Below are 13,872 nucleotides of genomic sequence, written 5' to 3' on the forward strand. Positions count from 1 at the left end.
GAAACCTTCATGCTCTCCCTGTTCCAGGAATACGTTTTCCGACTGGAGCCAGGTAAAGTAGATTCTGGGAAAGGGAAATGCCCATTTGACCCCAAACTAAACAGCGTCTCAGCTCTGATAAGTACGTTCCTCTCATTCCCGTCATACTACTTTTAGAAAATATACAAAACATAATTTCTTTTGTTTCTGACTCGGATGAGCTCATTTTTTTTCTAAAGTTTATCTGTCTATCTCTACTTATCTCCTTTACGCTCGCTCTGTTTTGGCAGATGGCCAGTTGTACGCCGGCGTCTACATCGATTTTATGGGAACAGACTCGGCCATCTTTCGCACGTTGGGAAAACACACAGCCATGAGGACTGACCAGTATAACTCCCGCTGGCTCCACGGTACGCACAAGACAAAGTTCTTTGTTTAGTGGGGAGAAGTGCCAAAGATGAATATTCAGCATTGACCCTTCTTCCTACCTCCTGCAAACTCATATCTCATATACTTTTGCAAAAAATACCCCTCAAGCAATTACTGCTTAGTTAAACTCAATCCTTGACCCTAGTTATAATCCCTGACTATATTATAGCTGTGATTTCCCTAGTTAACATTTTTTGGTTTTGTATTTTCTGAAATGTATTTAACTATGATCAAAAAGGCAAAACTGAAGTAAAGAATCTGAGTCAAGGAGTCACATGTAATACAATGGAAATCCAGTCCACTGTGATAACCATGTGGACTGTTCAGTGTAGTGAATGAAAGGATAGACTGACAGAGAGAGAAGTCATTAAACGCTTCGCATTAGTTGCACTTTCTAGTGAATGTTATTTAATATTATCCATTTGCTGCCCCTTTTTATTTTCTCTTTGCTTTTTGCTCCAACTATAATTTATTTTGCTGTTCCCTTCTCCAACTATAATTCATCTCTTTTGCTGTTTCTCTTCCGCTCCCTTTTTCTTTTCCTTTTAGATCCAACATTCGTCCACGCTCAGCTCATTCCTGATAGTGCAGAAAAGAATGACGACAAGCTGTATTTCTTCTTCCGTGAGAAGGCCTCTGAGATGGGTCAGACTCCCATGGCTCAGTCTAGAATTGGCAGGATTTGTTTGGTGAGACATTTCTTAAACTTTGTCTGATATTCTGTTAAAAATAACTACACATGCTAAAATACATTGTTCATTTATTCAACCTCATGTTGTTCTAAACCCGTGTGACTTTCTTTTTCCATTATATACTAAACGAGATATTTCAAAGAAAGTGCTTATGTTTTTCATTGCAGTTACAAAGAATGAGGACTAGATTTTAAGCTTAAAAAATAGAACTATTAAATGGCCTGTACAACATGTCACACTGACACAATATGCAATAACCTTTGTTTGAATAATGCTAAAATTTTAGTAGTTTATTTTTATTTTTATAATCATCCCCTCAATGAGCTGTTAACTGCTTCATCCAAATCAAGCCAACAATGAGCTTGATAACCAGATTAGTCTTCTTCAAGAATGAATAAGTTTGACTGTTTTGAGAACTGGTTCATTGAAAAGCTCTAACTGAGTCATTCACAAAACGCCAAATAGAGCTTGGGCGGATATCAGGAATTTTAAGGTTTCGGTCTGTTCAGCTATCATATGGCTTCAGAAGACTTGAAATATTGTCTCATGGACTTTTTATGTGCTTTTGCATAATTTCTGTCCCCATTTATTGTAACTGTACAGAAAAGACAGACAAGTACAATCTTCAAAATAGCTTAGTTTACGTTCCATAGAAGGAATTCATAAGAGTTTGGAACGACATGAGGATGACTAAATGTTAACATAATCCCATTCATTGTTCTTTTAAGCACCGCAATAGTATACATTTGACAATTATTGGGTGTTCCTGTGCTGAACATGATGCTTAAGAAATCATGTCCATGCAGGACAGAACTGTTGACTGACAGATCCTCGGGATCCATCATTGTCCAATGCCTCCTACATGAGCAACCGCTTGTTTCTTGGTTATTTTTTGCTGTTCTAATGTGAATCAAAGAAGCATGTTTGTAATGTGTGGGTAGCTGCTGGCGGCTGGTCACTGGGCATCGCTGCGTCTCATTATTGAAGTTGGCTGCTGTCCACAGCAGATGGGGCTGAGCAGTGCTCAAAGCCAATGTTTACAACCCAGTCACAGCCAGTTAATGCAAACCCACAGAAATAGCCCTGAGAGAAGGACAGATACTGATGTAAAGCAATGGCTTAATTTCACACATACAGACTGTCAAGGTGTCCATCAAATCAAACTTTACAGCTAGAATTTGTGTGGTGTCTAACAGTGAATCTTCATGGCTAACGTGACGTCACTTCCTCTGCAGAATGATGATGGAGGACACTGCTGTCTGGTGAATAAGTGGAGTACCTTCCTGAAGGCTCGGCTCATCTGCTCTGTGACTGGCTCTGATGGCATTGAGACACATTTCGATGAGCTTCGTAAGTCTCTCTTTTAGTTGAAAATGAAATTTCCTGTGACTTAATAATTTCTGATGTTGATTACTGACATTTGATCTAAATAAGATATATTTAGATCAGCATGCTGTACAATATTACATTTTTAAATACCATGTTTAATTATCCTCTTTGACTGTTAATTTGAATTTAATAGAACAGGACATTTTAAATTAAGTACAACAGTCCTAAAGTACAGTTCTATATAGTTGAATTACTGTTGTGGTACCATAGTGAAAAACTGGTGTGATCAGATAAAACAATGGTGCTTTTGAGTATATTAAGCATAATACAATTTTTAGTTTTTTATATGGTAAATATCCAAGATACCATGATATTACCATGGTAATATTAATGTACTGTTTGTTACTTTTTTGTAGGTGTAATACCATAGTAAGTTGATATATACCATCATAATGCCCCCTTACAAAAAATACTGAGGCAATACCATAGTAAAGGATTGTTTCATCAGATAAAACCATAGTTTAAAATATTTTTAATATACCATTGTACTATAATTTGATCTGGTACATATCCAGAATACCATGCTAATACAATAGTACTTTTTTTTTACCTTTTCTTAAGTGTAATACTATGGTACTTTGATATAGCATGATACTTACCTTTACAACAAAGTACTGCAGTGGTACCATGGTAAAGTGTTAGCATCATCAGATAAAAGCATGGTACTTTTAAATATGTTAAGTACCATGGTACTATAATTAGATTATTTTATTATTATTATATGGTACATGTCCAAAATACCATGGTAATACCGTAATACCTTTTTGTCAGTGTACTTAACAAAACGTTATGTACAAAAAGAACTGAATTTTGGTGATACCATAAGTGATCAGATGGTAATACTATTGTACTTTGTATTGCAATTTATGATTTTTTAAATGGTACTTTCAAGAATGCCATGGTACTAGCATGGTACATGGCCAAAAACGTGGTATTGTCATAGTATATGTATAAGACAAACATGATGACAATGACACTTTTTGTTAGAGTGAGGATTATTTGATAAATCTTTCCATCTAATTCAGATATCTTGGGGACATTTTATGTTCTGTGATTATAAAACATGAAATAAAATGGCTTTACGATTTGATTGACTCCATATATAAAGTGAGGTGTTCACCCAAGGTAGCCTACATTATATTCAGTTCTGTTCTGTTCATTTTCACGGTATACTTGCTGAAATAAGAGGCCTCTTATTTCAGGATAGGGCATGATATAGCTCATTTGTGGAAACCGCTCATGTCTGATGGTTCAATGGATATGTCTCTCCAGAGGGTATAACTTGGAAAAAGTAATTTCCTCTCTTTCCTGTATGTGCAGCATGTAGCATTTGTGCTTAAGCGTAAAGTGCCACAAGGGCCTGTGAGAAATATATAGAGGCAAGCAGTTCTGAGTATGAAACTGAAGTTCCTGTAGAGCAGGCATCCTCGAATCTGGCCCACTCCTGCAGAGTTTAGCTCTAACCCTAATCAAACACACCTGAGCATGCTAATCAGAGTCTTCAAGATCATTAGAAAATCACAGGTAGGTAAGTTTGATCACGGTTGGAGCTAAACTCTGCGGCAGATTGGACCTCCAGGGAAAGATTTGAGGAACCCTGCTGTAGAGTTTAAAATGACAAATTGGGCTTTGAAAAACTGCCTGAAAACCGCTTTTTTGTGGTTTTACATTATGCTTCATATATGATTGTGCATTTCTGTGCACATGTGTGAGGTAATGCATGCATGTAAGCTGCATCTTAACAGGCTTACACAAAATGGAGTCTTTCCCGGTGTGGGAGAGTTTGATTGACAGGACTGAATAGGATTGGCTGACAAACCAGCTGTAACAGCCTCTGCCACTCTTCAGAGGCAAATGAATGTAAGCGCATGAATGCTGGAATTTTATTGCTTTTGCAATGTGCATAAATTGAGTAAGCGGTCGTTCTGTGTTTGCTTAATTTCACAGCTGCCCTAACATAGCACACGAGGTACCCTCAGGACTCTCCATCTCTCTTTCTCACTTATTTGGTCATTCTCCCTCCTTCTGCCACTGTGTTTGAGGAATGAACTTGTCAGTGGAGTTTTTGACTGGATGTTTTCTCTTTTCCTCAGAGGGGCAGTGAGGTTTTATGGGTTGTTTTTTGTGGCTTGGCAAGAGCGAGATTCATTCGCTGTAGTCTGGGATTTTCCCTCAGCACTTGATTACTTAGTCCGTTTAGCCGTGACTATCCGTCTGAGGTCATCTTCGTTCTGTTTTTGATGGGACATCTGTCTATGCTTTTACTGTTTGCCCTCCTTATTCTCTAAACTATCCGAGTCTCCTTTTGTTTTCTTTCCTCCTGCCCCTTTTTTTAACCCTTTTCTATGTACCTCTATCTCCTATCCCCCTTATACACTGTCCTTCAAGTAAAACGTTAATGGAGCTCAACTGCTTTTACGATGAAGCCCCCCCCCCAAAAAAGGTCCCGTTCTGTACGTTATACTTTGTTTCTCCTAAAGGCCTTTTTCCATCTTTTTCGGATTGGCTAGCAGACTATTACTGGTCCTTTGTGGTTAATTTGTGTTGAAAGCTGGAGAATTTTGGACACTGAGACAAAGACAGAGAGGAACATTGATAGGGAAAGATTGTCCTCTCAATGCGTTGTGTTTTGTGTGATGTTACTGAACGGAGATAGATTTGATGACAGATCAAATCTGAATATGATCTGAAGCTGCAGAAATGTTGGAGTCACTGGTGGTGCTAAACTGAGCTGCAAAATTAATGACTGATTTCAAACGTTTCTTAAACAATCCATTGTTCAAAAAAAAAAAGATTAATCCCTAAACATTGGTTTAGCCATTGTTGCTATACCAGGCTTCCTAAACAAATAGAGCATACAACTGGAATTAGTGCATCCCATAGTACATCGAAAACTATGGAGCCCCTTATAGCGATGGAAAAAATATGAGATTGGAAAAAATATGAGATTGGAGAAAAAAGTACATTTCAATGCTTTTGCGTTTGTTCTCAAAATGTATTAATTTTCACACACAAGAATTCCCTTCAAAACGTTGCATACATTTGCCCCCAAGAAAGTTTGCCTTTGTTGCTAAAGCTTTTAAATATAGCTTTACTTCTCCCCCCATATTATTTCCATCACACAAGTTTTGTGAGCAAACACAGTTTCTTGGGGTTTCAATGTGATATTTTGCCTCTCTTCTCATTTTTTTCCCTTTAGGGGCAAAAACAGCATGCCAGAGGTGCTTGAATGGCGTACGATTTCCAGTGAAATTTCAAAGTGTTCTAATCTTTCCCAAAACCCCATGTGTAACAAGGGAGGAGTTTGTGACTGTTCTGTTTTGAATTTTTTCAGAGCAATAATAGTAAGGAAGGCAAAACCTAAAGCTGCTTAAACCGTTTTAAATGTAAAAATCTAAAACTCAAAGCCGTTAGCCATTTCGCTAATTTCAGCTAACAGTTAGCATCTGCATTACAATATCTACTTAATCCCTAATTCTCTTAACCACACACCCAAAACTCTGCCTTCCAAATACTTGTTAGCTAACCAGGTATCACCAAATATAAGCAATATCAGAGTGTTCTCTGATTGGACACATATTATGATTAATTGTAAAAATGGTGGGCCACTTCCTGTCTCTTTTTTGCTGTATCCCTAGCCCATAGCCGTCACAGAGACACATGTGATTTCTAAGGACACCAAAAGAAACAATAGAAACCATCACAGTATTCGTAATAGTTTTACTGGTTATAATGAGAATTGTACTGGTTTTAATGGAAACTATATGGTGCCTATTAGTCTTTACTGGTTGGTTGCCTTCTATCGGTGGCTTGTTAAAACCTCTAAGTCCAAATGTAATGTCCCAAAAACACTACAGCAAACCATTTTTAATGGTTAAAAGTTAATGGTTTGTGTTGTTTGTAATGGTAACCATTAGAATTTTTGTGATTGTTTTTTTCAGCAGGGATTTCAGTGATATCTGTCAGGTAGTAGTGACATTTTATCTCCTAAATTTGATCTCTTATCACTTTTAAGTAATATTAAATTTAGCTAGATGCTAAATGTAGCTAGCTGCTATGCAACCAAGAAACTTGTGGTAAGACACAGTCACATGATGTTATAATATAATATGTCCCATTACATACTCATTGTCTTACTACTAAGTATGTGCTTCCTTGTCACCACCAAAGTGCACACTTTCATTTGTACATTAGCTCATTTGTTTTCAAATCCAGGATCTAAAGTAATTCAATCTTTCTTTCAGGGGACGTGTACATCCAGAAAACCCAAGACACCAAGAATCCTGTCATCTACGGTGTCTTCTCCGTGTCTGGGTGCGTAAGTTCACGGCGGTCTCTCCCCAAATACGAGATCCAATCCTCACTTCTCCTCGACGCCTCTTACTAATCAGGCCGCTTATCAGATTGGCAAGGAAGCTTGAATAGATTTGCTTTCATATTCACACTCCAGTTGCCCACGGGGCAACACCCCCATTTCTTCGCTGATGAAGACTGTTTCTAACATACTGAATAACAAGTGTTTGGCAGGCTTCACAGACAGTAGTACAAGTCCTCCAACAGCACAAAGGAAGGAGCTTTTCTGTGAATCTGAGAGCTGATATTCTCATAAGGACTTATCTACATAATACCACCGCTATCAGATGCGGTTAGGAGAGGATATTCATACACTAAAATATTATACAACTGGCCTCAGAGGGAGCTGTCAACATTTTAGATGAGGTTCACATGCTAATCATCTAGTGTAAATACACAAGGCTGTGTGTGTGTTAGAGCAATTCACAGTCTTGCCGTAGATTTCAGATCAAATCTGCGAAGCCCTCGGGCTCTGTCTGAGCTCTTTAAACCCAAAAGCACCATTCTTGGTGATAATAGTGAAAACTCTCTCCATCAAGTGATTTCACAGCTCTATCTGTCCCTCTGTCTCTCGTTTCTCTCTCTCTCTGTATCTGTATTAGTGTTAATTTGTAAAAATGCATTCTCTACTCTTATGTCTGTAAAATAGACATGCATTTGGGTCCAAAAGCATCTAAAATCACTAGTGAAAATTCTGTTTTTGCATAACAAATGATATTTATTTGTGTTGTGACGAGTCGGCTGCCTCCCCCCTGTCCATCATCACCACCCCGTCCCTTATTCGCCGCCCTTCACCAGGCTCCCGACGGGAGTGGGTGTGTGAGAGAGGAGGGGCGCTGAAACAGCCAGGGCTGGCGGCGTGTGATGAGGCGCACCTGATGAGAATAGAGCCTCATCACCGCCGCTGTTTAAACACCGAGCGCGCCTCTCCTCGGGAGACCGGTCTCTTCCCCGTGCATGCACGCTGGTGTCCTCGTGGGTCCAGGAAAGGGAGCGTAGAGGGAACTACCCGCCGCCGCCAGAGACGCGAGCCGCCGGACCCGCAGTCCGGTCGGTACCGCACCCGTGAAACGGCCGTCGGGCCAGGACGCCGGGCCGTGAAATCCCGTCGAGCACCCGGGGACTAAGGAGTTGGACGAAGCCACCACAGAAGCCGCCGTCACCCGCGCCCCGGGACCTCCAGACGGGAGCGCGTGCGGCCGCCGGACTCCGCCCCTTACCTGGACCCTTCCCTCCTGAACACTGCCCTCCTTCACAAGCCCCGCAGCACAACGAGGACACCAGATCCCTGTTTATTTTGGACACTTTTCCCCCTTTGGACACTTTATTTTAATATTTTGTTTAATAAAAACCTCTCCGAGGCTTGACGCCACGCCCACTGTGTCTGTCGTTTGCTCCTCCCGCCACAGTGTCTAAAATTGAACTGAGAAATTATTTTTTATATATATATTTGATTTGTCCCCCTTTCGCTTTTATTCCAATATGCACTCAAATTTGCATGAAACTTGTGCAAAAGAGTTCACTGTCACAAATTTTTTAATTTGATTAGTGACCTAGTAATAGTCCATAATCGTATGTATTTCTTAATGTCATTTTAGGGCATAACCTTTGTTTTATATATTTCAAAATCCTGAAACCTTGTTAATTTCCAAGTTTAAATTAGATTTTGAATTGCATATTTTTAATGTGGTATGACTTTTGGATCCCTCTGTGTTTCTGAGTGCAAAAACAAATGTAGGCTGAGGCTTGATTTTATCGAGTAGGAATTTATTGGATTGTGACATTACAGATGGTTATAGTGGTCAGAATATTTTCATAAAGACAACTATTTTATTTCATGCATATGTAATGTGTATAGACTATAGATACATTTTACTTTGTACATCAATATTCCATTCTCTGTGTGATGAGACCTGTGTGGTCTAATACTGTTTCTACCACCTCTTTTTGTTTCAACGCATGGATTCTTCTCTTTCTGCATCTCTAGGTCTGTGTTTAAAGGTTCAGCAGTATGTGTGTATTCAATGGCTGATGTTCGCATGGTCTTCAATGGTCCTTTCGCTCATAAGGAAGGGCCAAACTACCAGTGGGTTGCCTACCAGGGTAAAATTCCTTACCCCCGACCAGGAACAGTGAGTGTCATTAGTAAAATTTAATACATTATAAAGACAATGTTAGACAATCTTAGAAATCCCCCCCCCCCCCCCCAAGAAAAAACCTCAATGCTATCCTTGTGATTTCAGTGTCCAGGAGGGACGTTCACCCCCAACATGAAGTCTACTAAAGATTATCCTGATGAGGTTATCAACTTCATGAGGAACCATCCGACCATGTTCAATGCTGTTTATCCAGTCCACAAGCGCCCCCTAGTGGTCCGTACTAATGTGGATTATGAGTTCACCACCATCACAGTGGACCAAGTGGCTGCAGTTGATGGCAACTATGAAGTTCTTTTCTTGGGAACAGGTGAACTTGCTACACATCTGCACATAGACATAGTCTTATGTTATGTATTTATATTTATTTTCTACAAAAACAGTATGCATACTCTGGAGCAGGTGTAGGCAACGTTGGTCCTGGAGTGCCGATGTCCTGCAGAGTTTAGCTCCAACCCTGAAAAAAACCTCACCTGCCTGTAGCCTTAGTAATTCTGAAGACCTTGATTAGCTTGTTCAGGTGTGTTTGATTAGGGTTGGAGCTAAACTCTACAGGACAGCCGACATTGCCTACCCCTGCTCTGGAGTCTAAAAGTCTGGGACCACACTGAAATTTGGGATTCAAAATCGACTTTTAATTTGTAAACACGTGGTTTAAAATTTAAAAAATAATAATTGTATGGAAAATGTATAACAATTTAGAACAGCCAAATTTGTGACTGTTAATATTAATGCTTTTGTACACAAAACAGCAGCTCTAGATCTATAAATGTAATCAAGCCAGCTTCATTTTTTATTTAGTCACAAAGAATATTATATATTATAAATATTTCTGACTCATCTGTTCTGGTCATTCACAGATAAAGGAACAATTCAGAAAGTGATTGTCTTGCCCAGAGATGATCTACAGACTGAAGAGCTGGTTCTGGAGGAGGTTGAGGTCTTCAGTGTAAGATGGTTTTTTTTTTTGTTGTTTTTTTTTTGTATTCAAATGTTATTATATTTCATAAAATTCAAAAACATATTGTTCATTTGTATTATATTATATTATACGTTTATATTTATTTTTATAATTATTTTCATATTACAGGTTCCAACTCCAATCACTACAATGAAAATTTCTCCAAAACGGGTAAGTTAAACATCTTTTATGATTCAGAACTTTAAAAAACTACTTTTGAAATATTAATAGTGATAATACTAAATATAGTTTTAAAACCGGAATTATTTACATTGTTTTTTTAGCAGACAGTTTAATGCAATGCAATTTACAAACGAGGAACATTTGTCATCTTGGGATTTTTTTGAATCCCAAGTATGTAAGGTATTTTAAATGAAACCCTTCTTTTATTTTCCTGTCTTCCTGTGTAGCAACAGCTGTATGTAAGTTCAGTAGTGGGCGTCACTCATCTGGCGCTGCACAGGTGTGATGTTTACGGAGAGGCCTGTGCTGACTGCTGCTTGGCCAGAGACCCTTACTGTGCCTGGGATGGAAAGTCCTGCTCTCGCTACTCAGCAAACCAAAAAAGGTTAGAGCTGCATGTGTGTAAATGTTGTTATTATTATTGGATCATTATCCTTGGAATATATCTTGCAAGATTTGTTTTCCTCCTTTGAAATTGGTTGTCTGAATCTTGTAGGCGAAGTCGGAGGCAAGATGTGAAGTATGGCAACCCTATAAGACAATGCAGGGGCTATAATTCCAATGGTGAGAAACCAAAAATACACTTAGTCTTAAAGTGCACTATGAGTAATGAAAGATTCATATTTTGGTTTTGGGAGTCCCCAACAACAGGCTGACATGCATGCAAGGTCAAAAAAACACATTGTCTTATAATATGCATTTATTTTTACCTTATTTGCTCAACAACTCCCAAATGATTCGCTCAACGATTCATTTTTTTCAAAGCCCTCCTTTGCGTGAAGCTAATCTGCGGTGATTGGTCCAATTGGTCTCATTTTCATTTAATCGCTCCTTTAATGCCTGAAAAAGCAGTGTTTGTGAGCTGCTTTGTGTACAATGTTACTGGGGAAACAGCTATTCTTACCGCTCCAAAAGCGGAACCTAGTGGCAAAGAATGAATTTGCATTTTCATTCAGACCAACACGAAAAGACCAACAAGTGGCAGGAAATATGCTAATGTTTCATGTTGATGTCAACATGAAATGGCTTGGGATTTGTTTTAAAAATGAATCGTATCAATGATTCAGAGTTGACTCTTTCTTTTGAGAGACAATAACTTTATACATGGTGCACTTTCAGATTGAAAACTTTGCTGGATGTTTTCATTCACTTAGAGCTGTGTTACACTTTGCATGAAACGTCATTTTCAAAAATCCATAATAGGGGCATTTTTAAGATTCTTTTAGTCTAAAGATTAGATTGAAAACACATTTTGGAAGAAGTAAAAGAGCTCCTTTTGATTTTAGACAGTATTCTGTTTTAATTCCTGCCAGCCAATAAGAACACGTTGGAGACAGTGCAGTATGGAGTAGAGGGAAGCACAGCCTTCCTGGAGTGCCAGGCCAGATCTCCTCATGTGTCAATCAAGTGGCATTTCCAGAAGGAGAACAGTGACAGGAGGAGAGAGGTATGTGTGACAGAATGTTATACCATACTGTAAGCGATGTAATTTTAAAGTAAAATTTTCTGTATGTTGTGTAACTTAAATTTGCTTAATTAGCATTAGTGGATACTTATTTAAAAAACAAATTTTGGAATTATTATTATAATTTTTTTTTAAATGGATGATTCTGATATCTGGATGATGACCAGTTACATCAAAATATACCTTTTGACATTAATGTACATTTTAACCTAAAATCTTAATTTTTGTTCCAACAACCTGTGTTTCAGATCCGCTCTGATGGACGCGTCGTTCGTACGGAGCAGGGTCTCCTCCTGCGCTCTCTCCAGCTCTCCGATGGAGGGGTTTACCAGTGCACCTCAACCGAGAAGAACTTCAAGCACACGCTGGTCAAACTGCAGCTGGTGGTCCTTTCCGCCCGCACCGTCAACACCATCCAGACCGAATCCAGTGCTCCCGCCGTGCCGCCTCTCCAGTCCAGCGCCTGGACGCCCAGCACAGAGCAGTACAAAGACTTGCTGACCATCCTCAGCCAGCCAGAGATGGGCCTCATCAACCAGTACTGCCAGGACTACTGGCAGATGGGGGATGACCCCGCAGCTCACGCACAGAAGAAGAAGGACCTCAAGGAAGTACAGAAGGACCTCCAGAAGCCACGAAACAGGAGACACCACCAGGAGCAGAGCAGCATGGCTGAGACATGAGACGGAAAAACATCCTACTCCATGCAAATGAACGAGACTTGAGGTTGACCTTAAGGTCTTTGACTTCCATTACACACAAGCGTATACCCAAAACCATTATGACCGAGGAGAAAATACGTTTTTGAAAATTCATAGTATTTATTGTAGGCTGTACATAGTTAGATTCTGTGGATATCTTTGTATGGAAATAGAGCAAAAAAAAACAAAAAACAGACAAAAATGTTTTGTGTATAGATCTGTGCAAATATTTTGTTATTGTTACTTTTCTTCCAATATATTTATTACAATGGTATTCACATAATATAACACACCGTGTGACTGTTATCATAAAACTTTATATACATACCACTAACCGGATAGTTGGAAACTCTTGATGGACAGTTTGACTGCACTTGATGTTTTGATACCAGAGGAAAGATGGGACTGAAGCCGTTGTACATTTAGCGGACTCTTTTAGCCAAGCACCTGTTCTCATTCTGCAGATGTGCGGATAAAGAATTTCTACATGTATTTGGTGCATCTGAGTATTCCGTGACCTCTCAAAAGACTTTAAAAAACACTTTAATATCATCAGAAACTCATCTTTTAATCTTCTTGATCTTCCATATGTTGCTATGCTAATGTGTGTTAAATATAAAGTCGTTTCTGTGTGTTACATGTTTGGTTTATTATTGATTACAGCCTCCTGTACAGTATGTACATCACTTTTTTTGTTCTTTTCATTTATATAAATATGTACTATTGCGCGCAAAAAGCTGGGGGTTCAAAACCCGTCCATCTTTTTGCAAAGCAGAATTGTTTTTAAATACGTACCTCTCCAGACATTTTTAGTAATAAGCGTTCATGCAAGCACCTCTAAACATTTAATAGACAATCATTTGGAAGCATTAATCGTTTTGAATTAAACTGGGGGGGGGCTTGTTTGAGTTTGCATGAATTGTATTTGTACTGTACAGATATGTGGTCAAATTCTGGATATTGCTGTGTTGCTGTATGGTCTTTGACATAATGAATTGAGAGAGAGAGAGACACTGTTTTCTAAAGACAGAGGACTTTGCCGAACAAGTGATGGAATCAAGCACAATTACCTGATGTGTCTGTTTGGCCTCCGTTGTGTTTTCTCAACACATAGCAAACGGGCTGTGTGAAATGGTTGTTGTAAATGTTTTTTTTCTTTTATTTGTAAGACATTATTCATCACTGTGGTTTGTCCCCTTGTTTTGTCTTTTTTAGGATATTCCAATGTGAAAAAGATCCAGAATTAGATGTTATGAACAGTTAATATTATAGTAATGTATTTTTTATTTGTTTTGGGTTTTTTTCATCGTTGTTGTTGACTAATTAAAGTTATATATTTTATAACAAATACAGGTTGGCCTTTCTGCATAAATGCTATGAACATATACTTCCTTTCTTCTGCAGTCTCAACTTAAAGATTGAAAGAGACACCAAAGAGGTTACAGTGAATAAGGCAATAGGTTGTTCACGTTAAACCAAAAGTAATGAAGTTGGTCTTCAAATGTTGATTTGCCTATTTAATTAATTGAGAAAATATTACATTGTGATTTGTATTTTCTTTAAT

The 13,872-nt window shown here is 38.7% G+C and overlaps 1 protein-coding gene across 2 annotated transcripts in view; it reads left to right on the forward strand.

Moving 5' to 3' along the window:
- The window catches only part of LOC306878818 (semaphorin-3F-like), a 47,447-nt gene extending 33,772 nt beyond the window's left edge, over positions 1–13,675 (forward strand). Inside the window, exons 7-19 of one of the 2 annotated variants that reach the window (XM_079431361.1) lie at positions 28–121; positions 270–389; positions 958–1,097; positions 2,336–2,450; positions 6,734–6,803; positions 8,830–8,974; positions 9,086–9,308; positions 9,859–9,947; positions 10,089–10,130; positions 10,370–10,527; positions 10,639–10,706; positions 11,456–11,589; positions 11,856–13,675. In XM_079431361.1, the coding sequence (XP_079287487.1) occupies positions 28–121; positions 270–389; positions 958–1,097; positions 2,336–2,450; positions 6,734–6,803; positions 8,830–8,974; positions 9,086–9,308; positions 9,859–9,947; positions 10,089–10,130; positions 10,370–10,527; positions 10,639–10,706; positions 11,456–11,589; positions 11,856–12,290 (1,833 nt within the window). In that variant the 3' untranslated portion in view covers positions 12,291–13,675. The remainder of the gene's footprint in view (positions 1–27; positions 122–269; positions 390–957; positions 1,098–2,335; positions 2,451–6,733; positions 6,804–8,829; positions 8,975–9,085; positions 9,309–9,858; positions 9,948–10,088; positions 10,131–10,369; positions 10,528–10,638; positions 10,707–11,455; positions 11,590–11,855) is intronic. The other variant, XM_079431362.1, reaches the window with a different exon arrangement.
- Positions 13,676–13,872: the final 197 nt, after the last annotated feature.

The sequence above is a fragment of the Barbus barbus genome (assembly GCF_936440315.1).
Source record: "Barbus barbus genome assembly, chromosome: 13".
Taxonomy (NCBI): Eukaryota; Metazoa; Chordata; class Actinopteri; order Cypriniformes; family Cyprinidae; genus Barbus; species Barbus barbus.